Source organism: Rana temporaria, chromosome 5, assembly GCF_905171775.1.
Source record: "Rana temporaria chromosome 5, aRanTem1.1, whole genome shotgun sequence".
NCBI lineage: Eukaryota > Metazoa > Chordata > Amphibia > Anura > Ranidae > Rana > Rana temporaria.
The window spans coordinates 428113282-428133917 of record NC_053493.1 but is presented as its reverse complement, the minus strand read 5'-3'; the positions used below and the strand labels follow the sequence as shown (position 1 = coordinate 428133917).

General features: G+C 49.6%; 1 protein-coding gene across 7 annotated transcripts in view; it reads right to left on the bottom strand.

Annotated features, from left to right (window-relative positions):
* Nucleotides 1-9357: 9357 nt before the first annotated feature.
* The window catches only part of LOC120941766 (arf-GAP with GTPase, ANK repeat and PH domain-containing protein 3-like), a 118285-nt gene continuing 107006 nt past the window's right edge, over nucleotides 9358-20636 (bottom strand). For 3 of the 7 annotated variants that reach the window (XM_040355432.1, XM_040355438.1, XM_040355439.1), the window contains 6 exons: nucleotides 17381-17535; nucleotides 17175-17265; nucleotides 16759-16981; nucleotides 13805-14060; nucleotides 10982-13727; nucleotides 9358-10799 (listed from right to left, as the gene is read on the bottom strand). In XM_040355432.1, the coding sequence (XP_040211366.1) occupies nucleotides 13590-13727; nucleotides 13805-14060; nucleotides 16759-16981; nucleotides 17175-17265; nucleotides 17381-17535 (863 nt within the window). In that variant the 3' untranslated portion in view covers nucleotides 9358-10799; nucleotides 10982-13589. The remainder of the gene's footprint in view (nucleotides 10800-10981; nucleotides 13728-13804; nucleotides 14061-16758; nucleotides 16982-17174; nucleotides 17266-17380; nucleotides 17536-20636) is intronic. The other 4 variants (XM_040355435.1, XM_040355434.1, XM_040355436.1 and 1 more) reach the window with 4 other exon arrangements.

Below are 20636 nucleotides of genomic sequence, written 5' to 3'. Positions count from 1 at the left end.
TCCTACCCAACTACGATAGTCCAGAACTGGGGATCCCTCCTACCCAACTACGATAGTGCAGAACTGGGGATCCCTCCTACCCAACTACGATAGCCCAGAACTGGGGAACCCTCCTACCCAACTACGATAGTCCAGAACTGGGGATCCCTCCTACCCAACTACGATAGTCCAGAACTGGGGATCCCTCCTACCCAACTACGATAGCCCAGAACTGGGGAACCCTCCTACCCAACTACGATAGTCCAGAACTGGGGATCCCTCCTACCCAACTATGATAGTCCAGAACTGGGGATCCCTCCTACCCAACTATGATAGCCCAGAACTGGAGATCCCACCTACCCAACTATGATAGTCTAGAACTGGGGACCCAACGATGAGAGACATTCCAGAACTAGGGATCCCTTGACTACCTAAACTATGAGACAGCCCAGAACCAATAACCTGCGATGCCCGAGTCCCTGAGGCCTTCTGCTAATGTAGGAGCACAAGACAATTTAGGTTGTATCCCAGGAATAGACTCAGAGGGAGGCGAGTCCGAAGAGCATTTAAGGCCACTGGCACCCGCCAATTCCAGCACCAACAGATCGCCTTTGGAATAGATCAGACGTAGTGGCAGAGGAGCTTTAGTCAGACAGGCCACGTCATGTATCTGTGGGGGAACCCTGAATGAGGGGGCTGAAGCGGTGTCAGTGGAGGACTTTGCTCCGGGAAACACGGGAACTGCTATCACCTGAGAGGAACTTGGGAGTTTCCTTGGCACCTGCAGAGGAATTCCTGCTATTTGTCCCACATGCTCCTTGGGGGCGGGTACACCACTATTGCCAAGTGAGAATTTTCCCTGTGGGGCACTCATGGAATTAATGTGGACAGAGGAGGTTTGTTGTGCCCACAGTAACCTGTGTAGGTCTCAGAGGTATCAGGTGAGACAGCAAGTGATGGGAAATGGCAGCCAGAGGAGACCTATAGGCTCTAAACATCGCTAGGCAGAGAGGAATGTCCAGCAGTGAGAAGGAAGAAAAGATCACCAAATCTAAATAGGTAAACATTACAAAAATAACCATAAACACTCGTACACACAATCAAAATTTCCGACAACAAATGTTCGATGGGAGCTTGCCGTCGGAAATTCTGACCGTGTGTAGGCTCCATCGGACATTTGCTGTTGGAATTTCCGGCAACAAAAATTTAAGAACTGGATCTCAAATTTTCCGACAACAAAATCCGTTCTTGTAAATTCTGAGCGTGTATAGACAATTTCGACGCACAAAATTCCACGCATGCTCTGAATCAAGTACGAGACAGAGGCACTTGGTCTGGTAAAACTCGCGTTCATAACGGAGATCGCACATTTGTCACGCTGTAACGGACTGAAAAGCACAAGGCTGAATAGCGCAAATCGTCTCTCACCAAACTTCTACTAACACGAGTGTAGCGGGGTCCTCCTGTCAGAGCTTCGTGACAGGTCATCCCCGCTGGACGAGTGTCTCAAGGTTGTGAATATGTTGGACATTGTTAGGAAGTTATGCATTGCGGGACTACTAGTAGCAGGAGACACAGACTCCATGGACTCCTCGGAGAAACGGACTACATTTCCCACAATGCTTTGCCCTCCAGAAGGATGTGACGTTTTCGCTCAGACCGGCGGAGGAGGTTACTTAAGGAAAGGGAGTGGCGCCTTTTCGTGCTCTCGGGACCAGCCGTCTCTCCTGTGCGGAGCTACGGACAGGGACAGCTGTGCCGTTAGGCCGGAAGCCTGGGCCTAGATTACCGGGAGACCAGCCATCCAGAAGGAAGCAAGACCCCAGTCCCATCCGGTGTTCTCGGAGATTGAAGAGGCAGCCCAGCTGACGACCGTAGCAGTGGAGCACCCTCGTCCGGGATCCGGTGTGCCGTGGAGCGACATCTAGCCAGCGCGCCTTTCTTCCCGAGGAGGAAATCAGGCGGGTCGGCCTGTTGGGTGAGAGAGCACCTGCTCAGTTTCTGATTTTTTTTGGCTATCATAGACATCCAGCCTATTTCACAGGCCATAGACACACGTTGGCCCATAGTTGAAACTTAGAGGCCTAGTTAAACTGTTCCAGTGTTTCACAGAAGTGATCGATGCCGACAGGCGATCGACTTCACAACGTTCTACTACCCTAGACATTCTGCTGTGTGGTTCTTTCCTTTAATTACTACCCGTGGATTACAAATTTTAACATGCACCAACCGGCCGCCACGCAAATATTGACTAATCTGCAGGACTGCCCGCTAGGGGCGCTCGCGAGCATAGACTGACCTTAAGTTTAGACGAGTGGTACCATTCTTAGGTTTGGAATATTCTACTGATTCTTGCAAGGGCCCTTGCTAATCAGACTGAGTTATTACTGATTTATTGTGTTTGCATTTGAACCCCATGTCTGTTGCCTCTGAGTTTCTATATAGTAAACGCACCCCTTATGTTCAATTATATTCACTGTGTGGAGTATATTATCTTGCCTGGAGGAGCCGTTTCGCATAGCAGGTAATCTATTGTCAGATGGTCATTGCATGTGGTGTGTCTGCTGTTGTGACTCCGGCTCCCCAGCAGGGGTCACAATATCACATTACCAGATTTCTGATGTGTCAAGGGTGGGTTCGAGCCAATTAAACAGGGGTGAGCTGAGCCAGAGAGAGTAGATCTCAAACGAATCAGCGGCTCCTTTGGGGGTGAGCGCTACACGAGATTAGCAGAAGGAGCACAAAGGGTGGTGCACTTGGTATTGAACTTCCCTTTAATAGGGCCGTCGTACGTCTTGTATGTCACCGCGTTCTTGGTGGTCGGAATTTCCGACAACGGTTTTGTTGTTGGAATGTCCAATCGTGTGTACGTGGCATTAGTGTAGATTGCCCCATAACCTGTGCCGTCAGAACTGCTGGTGTGCTCAGCACTGTGGTGTGTCTGGTAGGAGGGTGAGGATATCACACGATGTGCACTACAAATCTCAGTAATGATCCAACAAGACAAGAAAGCCAGGAGGCGGAATGTACAGGAAAAACATGTCCATGTCATTGGTCCCTTCTTGGGTCCAGGCTTTGCCAGTCATAGTGGGCATACCTCCAAAGGGGTCTTCGAGGTCTGGGTGCCATAGGGATGGACCATGACCCTGGATCTGTATAACACCCTGCGTCAAACTCACTCATTGCACCACGTAACGATAACGCAGGATCCGGTGCTCGAAGAATACATTACAGAACTGCCCCACGGCTGGGGGGTTGGGTGGGGTTGAACCGATTTGGAGACTTCTAGAGAGCCATCAGGCAATACATAGTCAGATCTGGAGAGAAATGTTGGATGAAGAAAGAAAAAAATGGGGAAAAATATTTTCCGACAGATTAGGCCCATCACCTAAGGACACTAGTGAAAAATTGGAACATCGTGGGGGGCGGGGTTTTCTGGGGAGCCGTTTCCAGCAAAGCTTTTGGCAGCATCCATATACCTGAAGGTACGATTCATAAAGTATCACATGGGGACACGTGACCTCCATTACTGGAAATACTAACAGGTCCTCTTGTTGGATTCTCTTCACAGGCCGCGGTAATGCCGGATGCAATTACTTCTTCCCATTCCCAGGTGTAAGGACCAGCTGTTCAGTCACGTGGCAGCCTCCAGATAGGGGGGAGGGGCCAACATGCTGTAAGCACCTACATTTGTATAGAATGTTTTTTTTTTACCCATGATGCAGGATTCCCAGAGCACTGCAGGAGCGAAAGCTGCTTCCTCTCAGACTGTCGCTGATTAAAACTTTTAATGGCCCCCCAAAATGATTGGGGGGGGTGGAAGTCACTGCTGGAGGAGTCACTTCTCTGGAAGGGGGTTACTGCTTAGGAGGAAGAGAATTCAGTGCCCTGGAAGAAAATAAGTCATTGCTCTGAAAAGGGTGGGGGGAGGGGGAGAGTTGTGATTTTGAAAATGAAGAGGGGGCTGTTATTGCTCAGGAGGAGGAGTCACTACTTTGGAGGGGAGGAGTTATTTCTGTGGGTGGGTTATTGTTGAGGAGGAGGAGACACTGTTTTGTAGGGGATGGAGTCAGTACCCTGGGGGTAGAGGAGGCATTGCTCTGGGGGGGGGGTCACCTCTCTGGAGGAGGAGTTACTAATGGGGATGGGTCACTACTTTGGAGGACTCATTGCTCTGATGGGGAGGGGTCACTGCTCTGAAGGGAAGTCACTGTTCTGGGAGGAGGAGTCACTACTCTGATGGGGAAGGATCAATGCTCTTGAGGAGTCACTGCTCTGATAGGGAGGGGTCACTGCTCCGATGGGGAGGGGTCACTGCTCTGGAGGAGGGGTGGTCAGTGCTCTGGAGGAGTCACTGCTCTAATGGGGAGGGGTCACTGTTCTGGGAGGAGGAGTCACTTATCTGATGGAGAAGGATCAATGCTCTTGAGGAGTCACTGCTTTGATGGGGAGGGGTCACTTCTCTGATGGGGAGGGATCACTGCTCTGAAGGGGAGGGGTCACTAGTCTGGAGGAGTCACTGCTCTGATGGGGAAAGATCAATGCTCTGGAGGAGTTGCTGCTCTGATAGGGAGGGGTCACTGCTCTGAAGGGGAGGGGTCACTGCTCTGGAGGAGTCACTGCTCTGATGGGGAAAAGATCAATGCTCTGGAGTCGCTGCTGCTCTGATAGGGAGGGGTCACTGCTCTGAAGGGGAGGGGTCACTGCTCTGGAGGAGGGGTGATCACTGCTCTGGAGGAGTCACTGCTCTGATGGGGAAGGATCAATGCTCTGAAGGAGGAGTCACTGCTCTGATGGGGAGGGGTCATTCTTTTGGTTAACTTTTGTGAGTAAACTTTAGCTAGTACTACTGAGCTCTGTAAACAAAAGTATTCTTTTCATAGAGAGGGAAAAAAGCCCAAAAACATGAAAAAGTGTAATGCCGCATACACACAACGGTTTTTATGTCATGGAAAAAAAACGTTTTTCTCGACGAGATTCCTCTCAAGCCTGCCTTGCATACACACGATCGTGATAAAAAACGTTCAAGCAAAGCGCGGTGACGTAGAACACGTACGACGGCACTATAAAGGGGACGTTCCATTTGAATGGCGCCACCCTTTGGGCCAATTATGCAAAATTTCCCTTCTCATAACTTGCTTCTGAGCACGTGCGTTTTTTTTATCTGTCGTTAAAGCCTACACACGACCATTTTTCACAACGAGAAAAATTAGAGCATGTTCTAAATTTTGAATGCCCATTTTTCTCATCGCAAAAAATGCTCTGGAGCCCACACACCATCGTTTTTAACGACCAATTTTAAAAAATTGCATTTTTCTCGTTATGAAAAACGGTCGTGTGTACGCGGCATTAGGCTTCACAGGCCCCCGTCATTGAGAAGTGTAAATGTCCCAATCTCGTAGTTCCTTTTTTTGTAAAATTTTACACAAAAAAAAAAAAAAACTCTGCTTTAACTGCGGCAAAGAAAGAAAATCTATACAAATCACTCTACATTCCCCCCAATACTCCACGGGAATCACAATAACCCCACGGCACTGGAATAAGGTGGACCCGAAGGAAGACTCCTGACTTCTTGGAAGACAAAAGTAAGTGAACCCGGAGAATATCAAATCTTGAAAATGAGGGGAAATGCATTTCAAAATAATGAAATGAGAATGTGGCATCGCCCTATAAAATGGCGTCTAAAGTAATCCGACGAGAGGCCGAGTGGTGAGCTTCACAAAGATGGCGGCTCAGGTTGGGGCGTAGTGAAGATTTTATCGCCATCGCGTTACCATAGTACTGGGCAAACCTGGATTTCCACAATTTGCTTTTCATCAGAACTGCGACCTTCAAATCCTCAATACTGCGTTCAGTTCTCCGATGTTCATCTTCCTGTTATTGGAGATCGTTCAATGGCACTCCCCGTCTGATCTGCGGTCAGGGTCACAGATAAGGGGGTACCACCAGGCCTCCTGTAGGGGGCCCAACCAGCCCGCAGCTTCAAGCTTCACATAGTACATATTCCATACATACTGTGACTATATAATATTGCTCCCCAGGTAGTCACTAATATTCCCCGGGCTTAGAGGAGAAGTGACAGTGCACTATGCACTATCACTGGACTATCACGCCTCCACAGGAGCCCAGCATGACAACCACAGAAGGTGTTGAGGATCAGGGATATAGAATGAAGTCTTTGTCATCTTCATGTTGTGCTGGCTGAATTTCATGTCCTCCCCAGGATGGGAGATTTTTCAGGTTTTGGAGGCAGCCATGTTAATATGAAGTCTTAGTCAATATTCCAATCGCACACCTTCCTGGAAAAACGGCCAATAAGTGCAAAAATGGGTGCCGAAGCGATCACCAGCTGGGAACTGGAACAACAATTACACGAACATATTCGCCAGCACACTGCGGATCGTACAAAAGTTTAATGCAGTGAAAGCATCACAAGGATTGCAACGTTTCGAGGCGGCGCAGGACCTCTTCGTCAGGCAAGTGATACAAAATCAGTGCAACACCATTAAATATATAAAGAACAGCCACCAATAGGAACATGTGGAAAATTACATAAAACACACCCCCCCCCCTCTCTCCACGTGACATAATACAGCGTCAGCAGCAACAAATGAGTGGATCAAATAACACTCACTCATGAGCAATCAGTGCATCCACAATGGCACCGGTCCGTGTGGGCTCCGTGTGGATGCGGTGGTGTGGGGGTATTATAAAATAAACCCCACCATAACAAAACAAATCCAATTACCCCTGCTGTCCCGTTGCATTGACACAATGGGGCCGCCTCCAACCAATCGCGCTATGCGCCCGGGACACCGCGGGGGATCGTGGAGGACGCCAACGTGCGTGCCGTCGTCGTCACGGCAACCAGTGACGTACAGGCGCCGCATTCAGCGAATCAATGGGCATGAGGAAACCTGGCAGCGAGGCTTGGAAAGCAAGCTGCTGCCCAGGAAGAGGAGAGGAATTAAAGACAAAACTAATGTGGAGCGAGGTTATCTCGGAAAGAAAGAACAAAAACGAAAAAAGAGAAAAATAAATATAAAGAAAAAACAGGAAAAAAGAATAAAAAAAATGCAAAAATGATGTAATTTTCCACATGTTCCTATTGGTGGCTGTTCTTTATATATTTAATGGTGTTGCACTGATTTTGTATCACTTGCCTGAGGAAGAGGTCCTGCGCGCCCTCGAAACCTTGCAATCCTTGTGATGTTTTCACTGCATTAAACTTTTGGACGCTATGTTAATATGAAGGTCTGTTGTCCTCAGGGTTTCAGGATAAAATCTGTCCCGAGTTCCTGGCAATGTTGGTCCCGATCTGAAGAGGGAAGGACAGACACCAACATATCGTATTATCTGGCTGTGTATTCAGAAATTGTATGTTAAGGACAGCCTTCCTCAACTTCTTCACCCCAGAGGATTTAGCTTTCAGGTCTGAAGGAAACCCTACAATGATCATGCAGTTGGGTTTGTTGGGTGGCACTGGGCCCAGAAGTCTGGTGGCACCATCACATAGGAGGTCAATCAGTCACAGCTTAGGAAACCCTTGGACACCTATAGAGGAACCCCGTAGAGAATGGCTGATTTAGGGTTCACAGTGTCACTTTTGAGGTGAATTGATATCCCTGCGGCCTTGTACAGAGGTCACTAAGCGCTTGTTTTATATTTGTATTTCCTTAGGGGATGAGAGGAGTTTCAGGTTTAAAGCTTCCCAACATCAGCCAGTCTACAGGAGCCCAAAATCAGCGATACCATCGTGACCACCGACAGGTAGAGGTGCTAAAGGAGGCCTCACCAGTAGGTACATAAAGGGGTTCAGATCCTTTTTCTCTCCTGGATTTTGAATGTTTAATTTTAGGAACCAAAGAGCCATCAAGAGAAGGCCTGCGGGTTAGAGTTACATAGTTAAGGTTGAATAAAAGACAACATCCAGTTCCACCTGAGTAGGTGTGTGTGTGTAGAAAAATTATTTCCCATATCCCCGTATATTGTTTTCGCCAATATGCCCATCCAAGAGTCTTTTAAAAATATCCATAGTTCCTGGCGAAACCATCGATTGTGGAAGAGAGCTCCACATCCTTGCCACCCTGACACTAAAAAGCCCCCTGCATAGCTTAAGGTTAACCACTTGCCAATCAGCGCACGACGATATACATTGGCATAATGGCTCAGCTGGGCATATGGGCACGTCAGCTTTAAGACGCGGCATTGTGGCCGCGAACGCGCCCGTGACCGCAGGTCCCACGGACTCGATGTCCACGGGGATGCCCGCGATTGTTTCACGGAGAGGAAGAATGGGAAATGCTGATGCAAACAAGGCATTTCCCTGTTCTGCCTAGTGACAGGACACATCTTTCACCCATTGTTGTTTGTGTTAATTATCTCTGCTTTTGTGTGAAGGAGTTCTGTGTTGATGAATGATAATGTGTATTGTAGTTAGGGAGCTACAAGACGGCAAGTCTGTCCTAAAGGTCGCGTCTCCGAGTCACCTAGGCTGTCTAAAGGATTAGATAATTAGCTCATGTTAATTAGGTTTGTGTTGTCCTCCTTGTGTATATATCCGTGTGAGATCTCAAATAAAAGGCGATTCCTGATGTACTCCAAGACTGGTGTGGTCTGGTGACTGGGGGGGGCTAAAGAGTCTTGAACGTTGCTGGTTCTGGACAGAGGAAGCATTGACGGCGGACATAGTCATGTTTGAGGACCACCCATAAATTCCACATCCTCCTCATGTAACAGCAGCTCCAGTTCCTCCATTTTACTGACTAGGCTCCTGACATTTGTGAACATGGCCCTGGAGTTTTTTATTGGTGATTTGGTAATCATTAAACCCAGAATTAGATGTTATAAATATAATATCACTAGTAACTAAACTATTCCCCTCTGCCAGTTATCACTACCTTTAATCTCCCCCCCCCCCCCCCCAACACCTAATTTAAAAGCCCCTCCAACTTTCTTCCCAAAAGAGCTTTACCATCCCCATTAAGGTGCAGCCCGTCCTTTCTAAAGAGCCGGTAACCGACTGAGAAGTCAGCCAAGTTCTCCAGGAACCTGAACCCGTCCTTCCTACACCAATTCCTCAGCCACGTCTTCACTTCCCGAATCTCCGGTTGTCTCTCCGGTGTGGCTCGAGGCACAGGAAGTATTTCCCTGGAGATCCTTCTCTTCAATCTCTTCCCCTGAAATTATTCTTTAGGACTCTCCACCTTCCTCTCACTTTGTCATAACTCACCTTTTCTTACAATTGCCTCTCTTCGTGCCGGAGAAGGACTCCGGGATGGAGGAGGAAGTCAGTCCGTGGCTCCAAGCTGCTTACACAAAAATTATGACTTCGGGCTCCGAAATGACAAATTTTTCCCAGCAAAGGACACAACGACATTAAGGAAGTCAAGTTTTATTTCACAGCACATACACAAGACAACTCAGCGTATGTACAAAGCAATATAAATAAACTGTACACAATGTACAAACAAATTCTTCCACATCATGATTTGTCCTCTTCAGATACCACGTTCTGATTCACATTTCCCAACAATCGTCCTGGAAACCAGTGAAGGATCTTAGGAACACAACCTCCTGGACTCCGACATCATCCCTAAAAGATCTTATGTATACAACCTCCTGGACTCCGACATCATCCCTAAAAGATCTTATGTATACAACCTCCTGAACTCCACACCAACCCTAAAAGATCTCATGAACACAACCTCCTGGACTCCCACACCAACCCTAAAAGATCTTATGTATACAACCTCCTGGACTCCCACACCATACCTGAAAGATCTTAGGAACACAACCTCCTCGTCACCCACCCACACCAACCCTGAAAGATCTTATGTATACAACCTCCTGGACTCCCACACCATCCTTGAAAGATCTTAGGAATGCAACCACCTGGAGGTCCATGCCTATCTCTTGGGGCAGAGCTGAATTGGTTTTGAAGAAAGTTTTTGAGATATTTGTGAAGATCAGATCATCATCAGGATCAAATGTCCCACCAACCATAAGACCAAAAAATGGTCACAGACAGGACAAGTCCTGAGAAGATTCGATGAATATTCTTGTTGAAATGTCTCCGTCTTGAATGAGATCCGCCATTGTAGACCTGAAACCATGATAGAGAAGACATTCTGACCCTCATTTCCAGAGTGCATCAGAAAGGACTGAAACCAAGCACAGCCAGGTAACTAGCATTCTAAAAGAAGGCCTGCAATAACTAAATAATTATAAAAAGCACCATTCAGCCAATTAAAGAGGTCATCAAATATATACACCTAAACCTGTCCTGATATCCACCCTGTACAGCAGGCTCATAGGAGGGGAGAACACATCAATAGCCAATTAAGACTTCGTTGTGTTGCCCACTGCGGTCATTCGAGCAGAATGATGACCCAGCCGTGTACCACTTCCCTGCCATTGCCCAATCACAGGTGGGGATAGGGTTGCTGTCCAAGCCAAGCAACCCCAATCTGGCCATTACCCGGATATACAGAACCCCAACCTGACCATTACCCCTGATATACAGAACCATAACCCCAGATATACAGAACCCTTACCTGACCATTACCCCAGATATACAGAAGCCCAGCCTGACTATTACCCCAGATATACAGAACCCCAACCTGACCATAAGCCCAGATATACAGAACCCCAACCTGACCATTACCCCAGATATACAGAAGCCCAGCCTGACCATTACCCCAGATATACAGAACCCCAACCTGACCATTACCCCAGATATACAGAAGCCCAGCCTGACCATTACCCCAGATATACAGAACCCCAACCTGACCATAAGCCCAGATATACAGAACCCCAATCTGACCATTACCCCAGATTTACAGAAGCCCAGCCTGACCATTACCCCAGATATACAGGCCCTCAATCTGACCATTACCCCAGATATACAGAACCCCAACCTGACCATTACCCCAGATATACAGAACCCCAACCTGACCATAACCCCAGATATACAGAAGCCGAGCCTGACCATAACCCCAACCTGACCATAACCCCAGATATACAGAACCCCAATCTGACCATTACCCCAGATATACAGAAGCCCAGCCTGACCATAACCCCAAATATACAGAACCCAAACCTGACCATAAGCCCAGATATACAGAACCCCAATCTGACCATGACCCCAGATATACAGAACCCCTAACTGACCATTACCCCAGATATACAGAAACCCAATCTGACCATTACCCCAGATATACAGAACCCCTAACTGACCATTACCCCAGATATACAGAAACCCAATCTGACCATTACCCCAGATATAATATATACAATACTACACAACCTGACCATTATACCAGGAACTATATATACAGAACCCCAGTCTGACCATAACCCCAGATATGTTCTATACAGAATCTACCCTGTCCTCTCTGACCAGCAGATTGGATCATTACTGTAGAAAAATGTACTATCCATTCACCAATGAATCATCTTCATTTCTACTCTGTCCCCACCTCACCCCACGCTCCAATGGCTATCCTGTGTTGGGCACAATTCGTTGTTAGCCCGGTACCCTGAGAAGGTCTCATTTACCTTCTGCTTTCTCCTTCATTTGTCCCCCATTCTGTGTCCGTTTCTACAGAACCCCTTCTGCCTGCAGTCCATTAACATGATCATTTATTTCTTCATCTTCATCTTGTGGCCATTGATCAGGAGCTTCAGATTTCATATTGTGTCCATCAACATGAACCTCTAGTGCAGGAAGTCTGTCCTTAAATATCTACCTGCAGACCAAGAAGGTTGCCACTCAAAAACGACCTCTAGTCCAGGAGGTTCTTCCTTCAATGTCTATTTCCTGACCAAGTTGGTTGTCCCTTGACCGGTACCACTAGTCCAGGTGGTCTGTCCCACAATGTCTACCACCGGACCTAGAACATTCACCTCTAATACAGGGGTGTCTTTATAGGTCTCCCTCCAGACCAGGTTATCAGTCCCTCGACATGTACCACTAATACGGGAGGTCTGTCTCACATTGTCTACCTCCAAACCAAGTCACTCAACATCTACCTCTAGTCCAGGAGGTTCTTCATTAATTGTCTACTTCCTAACCAGGTTGGTTGTCCCTTGACACGTATCCTAGTTCAGGAGGTCTGTCCCACAATGTCTACCACCTGAACAGGATTATTGTCCTACAACATTTTCCTCTAATCCAGGTGGTCTGTCTTTTTAGGTCTTCCTCCAGACCAGATGATCAGTCCCTCGACATGTACCACTAATACAGGAGGATTGTCTACCTCCAAACCAAGTCACTCAACATCTACCTCTAGTCCAGGAGGTTCTTCATTAATTGTATACTTCCTAACCAGGTTGGTTGTCCCTCGACAAGGTCTACCTCTAGACCAGGTCATCAGTCCCTCGACATGTACCACTAATACGGGAGGTCTGTCTCGCATTGTATACCTCCAAACCAAGAAATTTCTCACTCCAAATCTATCTCTAGTCCAGGAGGTTCTGCCTTCGATGGCTACTGCCTAACCAGGTTTGTTGTCCCTTGACAAGGTCTACCTCTAGACCAGGTTATCTGTCCCTCGACATGCAACACTAATCCGAAACGCCTGTCACCCAATGTCTACCTCCTGACCAGAAAGTTTGCCTTACATTATCCTCTAATCCAGGTCTGTCATACAATGTCTACCACCAGACCAGGAAGTCTATCCCCGATCCATCTCACTTGATGTTCCCAGGAGCTCCAACCTACTGGCTGTCCAAGACCCACTTCCCTAATACTGAAGGTCGGCTCACGGATGGGTGAGATAATGAAGAATTCTGGAGGCAATCATTAAACATTCGAGGAAAGTATCAGATCCTCACACAGACCTTTCTAAATGTCAGACCTAGGAACCCCCCCCCCCCCCGGTCCTGGAGATCTGCTAACAAAGGCCTACTACTATATACGTGTCTTCAGATTTAATGCAGAAGAGAACCTGCGAGTCAAGTCAAGATTTCGGCACCTTCTTCCAGCTCAGAGAAGACGTGCGTCAAGTAAATATACAATACCGAATACTATAATGTATGTAAACACAAAATGCTTCATTTATCCCCACAAAGTGTTATCCAGCCAACAGTCTTATACATATAATACATATATACATATCTATAGAGATACGGGAGACCAGCAAACAGATCCAACTATCGGTACCATGAAAAACCATATATTCAGAAATGTAAAGGTGATGAAGATACTAACACTCTATACATTACGCGTTTCAAGTAGCAGACGGCGTTGTGCGTTCCGGGAACACCATCAGCAGGACGTACCTTCTTGTACCTTAACACTGTTAATAACTGATGTTCCATGATTCTTCTTATGAACCGTCTCGTGCACACAAGGCTGTGCATAGTCACTGCCATGAATACATTGAATAATGCCGCTAGATAAGGATTGTACTAGTGTTACATACGCTGCTCTGCAGGACCGACACGTACAACAATGAGCAGCAAGAACATGTGATGGAGGGTCAGCACAGGGACACGGAGGTATAGTCCTGAATCCTGAGAATCAATAATAAAACAAAATAAAAAATGGCTGCCAGAGCCAGGTCACCAGCGGGAACGCCGCGTCGTGTCACGTGAGTCCTCAGGGGTTACAGGGCAGGGCTTGAACTGTCACTGGGGCAGCCATACTGGAGGAGAATATCCGTACACTCCGTGCTGCCAGCGCGACGAGCATATGAAAGCGGAGTGAGACTGCGAGCATCACAGCACTTCACATCCACACCGTACTAAAGAGACAAGAGAAACGCGTTAGTAGAAGTAATATCTGCGAGGAAACCCAACCCCAGTTCTTCCCTCCTCTTACCCAGATGAGAAGCTGTGTGCACACAACGTTGGCCATTGCTGCCGAGAGATGAAGCGCCGAGCGCCCATCGCCGTCTCCGTACGTTTCGTTCACCTCCTCCTTTGTACCGTGAGCGAGCAACGTCACCACCACCCGCAAATCATCCTCCACCACGGCTCGCAGGAGCTGCTGTCCCAGGGGCACGTCAGAGACTGGCAGGGGGCACAGGAAAAGCTTCTGCTCATACTTGGCACGAATCCACCGCTCCTTTTCTTCCCTGAAGAGCAACAGAACACAAAGAACCTATGAATGGACCTCGACGACAAGCTGGGGAACTTCACCGATTAATGGCAGTGCATGGTGCAAGGACAGGTGTGCTAAAAAGTGTGTCCCCCCTCCCCCTCCATGGAGGTTTGATAATATACAGGATGTATGAGGGGAGTGAGCAGCAGAACCCATTTCTTGCATTTCTTATGGGATTCCTATTCTGTAACGGGAGGTGATAACAGCCCAATCATAAAAAAACATAGCAACAAGTAAACCAATGAAATGCCCCCCCCCCCCTGTTCAGAAGTATGCACCCCCTTAGTTCCTAATACTGTGTATTGCCCCCTGTAGCACTAATAATAGCTGTCAGTCTTCTGTAATGGTTGTCTATGAGAAATTCTTGCAGGTGGTATAGCTGCCCATTGGCCTTGGCACAATGCCTCCAGATCAAGGAATGTTTTTAGTGGTCTTGTATGAGATCTCCCCAGAGAGGCTCAATGAAATGAAGGTCAGGAGACGGCCACTCCAGAACCACCACCTTTTTCTGCTGTAACCACTGGAGCGCCAGCTTGGCCTTGGGCTTCGGGTCATTGTCCTGCTGGAGGGTCGGCTTGGCCTTGTGCTTCGGGTCATTGTCCTGCTGGAGGGTCAGCTTGGCCTTGGGCTTCGGGTCATTGTCCTGCTGGAGGGTCGGCTTGGCCTTGTGCTTCGGGTCATTGTCCTGCTGGAGGGTCGGCTTGGCCTTGTGTTTCAGGTCATTGTCCTGCTGGAGCGCCAGCTTGGCCTTGTGCTTCGGGTCATTGTCCTGCTGGAGGGTCAGCTTGGCCTTGTGCTTCGGGTCATTGTACTGCTGGAGGGTCAGCTTGGCCTTGGGGTCATTGCCCTGCTGGAAGGTCAGCTAGGCCTTGGGCTTCGGGTCATTGTCCTGCTTGAGGGTCGGCTTGCCCTTGTGCTTCGGGTCATTGTCCTGCTGGGGGGTCACCTTGGCCTTGTGCTTCGGGTCATTGTCCTGCTGAAAGGTCAGCTTGGCCTTGTGCTTCGGGTCATTTCCCTGCTGGAGGGCCAGCTTGCCCTTGTGCTTCGGGTCATTGTCCTGCTGGAAGGTCAGCTTGCCCTTGTGCTTCGGGTCATTGTCCTGCTGGAAGGTCAGCTTGCCCTTGTGCTTCGGGTCATTGTCCTGCTGGAGGGTCGGCTTGCCCTTGTGCTTCGGGTCATTGTCCTGCTGGAGGGTCGGCTTGGCCTTGTGCTTCGGGTCATTGCCCTGGAGGGTCAGCTTGTCCTTGTGCTTCGGGTCATTGTCCTGCTGGAGGGTCAGCTTGGCCTTGTGCTTCGGGTCATTGTCCTGCTGGAGGGTCAGCTTGGCCTTGTGCTTCGGGTCATTGTCCTGCTGGAAGGTCGGCTTGCCCTTGTGCTTCGGGTCATTGTTCTGCTGGAGGGTCAGCTTGGCCTTGTTCTTCGGGTCATTGCCCTGAGGGTCAGCTTGTCCTTGTGCTTCGGGTCATTGTCCTGCTGGAGGGTTGGCTTGGCCTTGTGCTTTGGGTCATTGTCCTTCTGGAAGGTCAGCATGCCCTTGTGCTTCGGGCCATTGTTGTTCTGTAAAGTCCAAAAGCATCCCATGCTTTCCTACAGAAGAATGAGAATTGTCTGCCAGTAGTTTCTGATAACATTCTGCATTCATCTTCCATCAATGTTCACAAGATTCCCCCCAAAAAATCATCAGTGAGCCGCCACCATGCTTCACAATATGGATAGGATTCTTCTGCTCCAAACATAGTGCTAATGGTTGTGACCATAAAGCTCTATTTTGGTCTCGTCACTCCAGATTACAGTGTGCCAGGAGCTGGGAGGTGTGTCAAGGTGTTGTCGGCCATATTGTAACCGGGCTTTTTTGTGGCATTGGCCCAGTAAGGTGACTCCACCATGCAGCTCACTTTTGGTCAAGTATCGTCATATTGGGTTCCTTGAAACCACACAGTCTTTTCCAGAGCAGCCTGTGTTTCTCCTGAGGTTACCTGTGGGGGGCTTTTCTTTGCATCCCGAGCGATTCTTCTGGCAGTTGTGCCTGCGATCTTTCTTGGTCTACCTGACCTTGGCTTGGCATCAAGTGATCCCTGAATTTTCCACTTCTTAATAAGTGACTGAACATTACTGACTGGTAAATTCAAGGCTTTGGGTATCTTTTTATATTCTTTTACATCTTTATAAAAAGGTCCATTACCTTGTTACGCAGGTCTTTTGACGGTTCCCCATAACTCAGTATCTAGCCTGTTCAATGCATCCACGCGAGAGCCAATTGACTATTTATACACAGATACCACAGATGTAGGAAATGACCCTTCCTGTGTGTGTCTGTACCAAGGCCAAACATTCCGGGGGATGGGAACTCTTCATCAGGGCCATTTGAGGGATTTAAAAAGGAGCCAAACATCTCAGTGACAATAAACACCTTCATATCATCACTATGCAAATATAAGAGACCGTTTTTTTGGCAGGATCAGTCAGATTTTCAATATCAATGTCGCCATTTATGGTGGGGGGAGGCAAACTCCAGCAAAACTGGTACATCACGGGGGAGTGGGGCGAAGGGGTAAATGTCGCCCCTCTGAAGAGTGCAGGAAATTCTGCCCACTTTCTAGCGTAGGATGGATTGTGACTACTACTAGACACGTCACAAAGTGGAGAGCGAGTGAGAAGATGGCAGAACTCACCTGGAGCTCTCCGGGGTCGGCTTGCTGTACCCCTCTGTACAGTTCTCCCACACAGAATTGGCCAGACTATTCCCAATGGCCATCATGACCATAGTAAGTTCAACCGGCCAGTCATCCAAATCGAGAGAGCGCACGCGAGAGAGATGTGTCCCAAGGTTGCGGTGAATTCCCGAGCACTCTATACACATCAACGTTCCAAGGTTTAGGCTGGCCCAGTCCGGATCTGAAAAATGAAAAACACGACAGGAAGTAAATCAATAAATGAACAATCAGGCAAACTCTGGAGCCATAACTGGGCGTCCTCCTCTTATCGGGATGGACGGTGACGTTTGGTAGGCTACACAACCTAGGGAGGGGGGAGGAAGGACATACATTGGAAAAGGCGTGATGGACGGGGTGGACAGGCAGGTACTCACTGGGAGTGTCACAATCTACACACAAGCTGTTCCCCCTCACACTCCGGATAGACTGAATGGCGAGAGCGTCGCTCTGACTGCCGAGCCGTGTCTGTAATGAGAGCAGAGGGATTGATGGTGGGTAGGGTGAGGGCCAGGAGAAGTGAAGGTCAGTGAGCATTCCACATTGACAGGACATCACCGGATAGGCAACACAACCACCGCACCTTATTCTTGGTGCTCTCACAGCTCTGCAGACTGGCCAGGATTTGGCTTTCGATGGCCTGAACCCAAAGTTCCCGATCTTCATACACCGAAGCTTCGAAGTGCCAACTCTGGCCGGTCAACGAGACGATCACAAAGCCGTACGATTCTTCTGGTTCTGAAGCAGAGAGACACAGATTACAGCTCAGAACATCGGGGGCACTAATGCCATCCCCCTTCCTCACCCCCGTGTACGTCTGCCCCTTCCATCAGGTGATACCCCCCTCCCCCACCCCCATGAATGATGGCTCCCGCACTCTCACATTCTGTAACAAAGATGGAACTGGACCAATGGCCCCATCACCGGCAAAAAGATGATCTTCAGTGTGGACCTCTCATCACAAGACTCCAAATTACTACAGACTTCATACAGCCCGGCCTAGTAACTCCATGGTAATGCCCCTCTACCCCCGTCCCAACAGTCATACCCCCATGTAATGCCCCTCTACCCCTGTCCCAACAGTCATACCCCCATGTAATGCCCCTCTACCCCTGTCCCAACAGCCATACCCCCATGTAATGCCCCTCTACCCCTGTCCCAACAGTCATACCCCCATGTAATGCCCCTCTACCCCTGTCCCAACAGCCATACCCCCATGTAATGCCCCTCTACCCCTGTCCCAACAGTCATACCCCCATGTAATGCCCCTCTACCCCCGTCCCAACATTCACACCCCCATGTAATGCCCCTCTACCCCCGTCCCAACATTCACACCCCCATGTAATGCCCCTCTACCCCTGTCCTAACAGCCATACCCCCATGTAATGCCCCTCTACCCCCGTCCCAACAGCCATACCCCCATGTAATGCCCCTCTACCCCCGTCCCAACAGCCATACCCCCATGTAATGCCCCCCTACCCCTGTCCCAACAGCCATACCCCCATGTAATGCCCCTCTACCCCTATCCCAACAGTCAAACCCCCATGTAATGCCCCCCTACCCCTGTCCCAACAGCCATACCCCCATGTAATGCCCCTCTACCCCCGTCCCAACAGTCATACCCCCATGTAATTCCCCTCTACCCCCGTCCCAACAGTCATACCCCCCATGTAATGCCCCTCTACCCCCGTCCCAACAGTCATACCCCCATGTAATGCCCCTATACCCCTATCCCAACAGCCATACCCCCATGTAATGCCCCTCTACCCCTGTCCCAACAGCCATACCCCCATGTAATGCCCCTCTACCCCCATCCCAACAGTCATACCCCCATGTAATGCCCCTCTACCCCTGTCCCAACAGCCATACCCCCATGTAACGCCCCTCTACCCCTGTCCCAACAGCCATACCCCCATGTAACGCCCCTCTACCCCCGTCCCAACAGTCATACCCCCATGTAATGCCCCTCTACCCCCGTCCCAACAGCCATACCCCCATGTAACGCCCCTCTACCCCTGTCCCAACAGCCATACCCCCATGTAATGCCCCTCTACCCCCGTCCCAACAGTCATACCCCATGTAACGCCCCTCTACCCCCGTCCCAACAGTCATACCCCCATGTAATTCCCCTCTACCCCCGTCCCAACAGTCATACCCCCATGTAATGCCCCTCTACCCCCGTCCCAACAGTCATACCCCCATGTAATGCCCCTATACCCCTATCCCAACAGCCATACCCCCATGTAATGCCCCTCTACCCCTGTCCCAACAGTCATACCCCCATGTAATGCCCCTCTACCCCCATCCCAACAGTCATACCCCCATGTAATGCCCCTCTACCCCTGTCCCAACAGCCATACCCCCATGTAACGCCCCTCTACCCCTGTCCCAACAGCCATACCCCCATGTAACGCCCCTCTACCCCCGTCCCAACAGTCATACCCCCATGTAATGCCCCTCTACCCCCGTCCCAACAGCCATACCCCCATGTAACGCCCCTCTACCCCTGTCCCAACAGCCATACCCCCATGTAATGCCCCTCTACCCCCGTCCCAACAGTCATACCCCATGTAACGCCCCTCTACCCCCGTCCCAACAGTCATATCCCCATAGTAATGCCCCTCTACCCATATCCCAACAGTCATACCCCCATGTAATGCCCCTCTACCCCTGTCCCAACAGCCATACCCCCATGTAATGCCCCCTACCCCTGTCCCAACAGTCATACCCCCATGTAATGCCCCTCTACCCCTGTCCCAACAGCCATACCCCCATGTAATGCCCCTCTACCCCTGTCCCAACAGTCATACCCCCATGTAATGCCCCTCTACCCCTGTCCCAACAGCCATACCCCCATGTAATGCCCCTCTACCCCTGTCCCAACAGCCATACCCCCATGTAATGCCCCTCTACCCCTGTCCCAACAGCCATACCCCCATGTAACGCCCCTCTACCCCCGTCCCAACAGCCATACCCCCATGTAATGCCCCTCTACCCCCGTCCCAACAGCCATACCCCCATGTAATGCCCCTCTACCCCCCTCCCAACAGTCGAACCCCCATGTAATGCCATACTACCCCCATCCCAGCAGTCACACCCCTATGTAATACCCCTCTACCCCCGTCCCAACAGTCATACCCCCATGTAATTCCCCTCTACCCCCATCCTAGCAGTCACACCCCCCTGTAATGCCCTTCTACCCCCTTCCCAACAGTCACACCCTCATAGTAATGCCCTTCTACCCCCATCCCAACAGTCGCACTCTCATAGTAATGCCTTTCTACCCCCATCCCAACAGTCGCACTCTCATAGTAATGCCTTTCTACCCCCATCCCAACAGTCGCACTCTCATAGTAATGCCTTTCCACCCCTTTCCCAACAGTCACACACCCATAATATCCTTCTTCCCCACATCCCAGCAGTCGCACCCCCATGTAATGCCCCTCTACCCCCATCCCAGCAGTCACACCCCCATGTAATGCCCTTCTTCCCCCCATCCCAGCAGTCACACCCCCCTGTAATGCCCTTCGACCCCCTTCCCAAGAGTCACACCCTTATAGTAATGCCCTTCGACCCCCTTCCCAAGAGTCACACCCTTATAGTAATGCCCTTCTACCCCCTTCCCAACAGTCACACCCTCATAGTAATGCCCTTCTACCCCCTTCCCAACAGTCACACCCTCATAGTAATGCCCTTCTACCCCCTTCCCAACAGTCACACCCTCATAGTAATGCCCTTCTACCCCCTTCCCAAGAGTCACACCCTCATAGTAATGCCCTTCTACCCCCTTCCCAAGAGTCACACCCTTATAGTAATGCCCTTCTACCCCCTTCCCAACA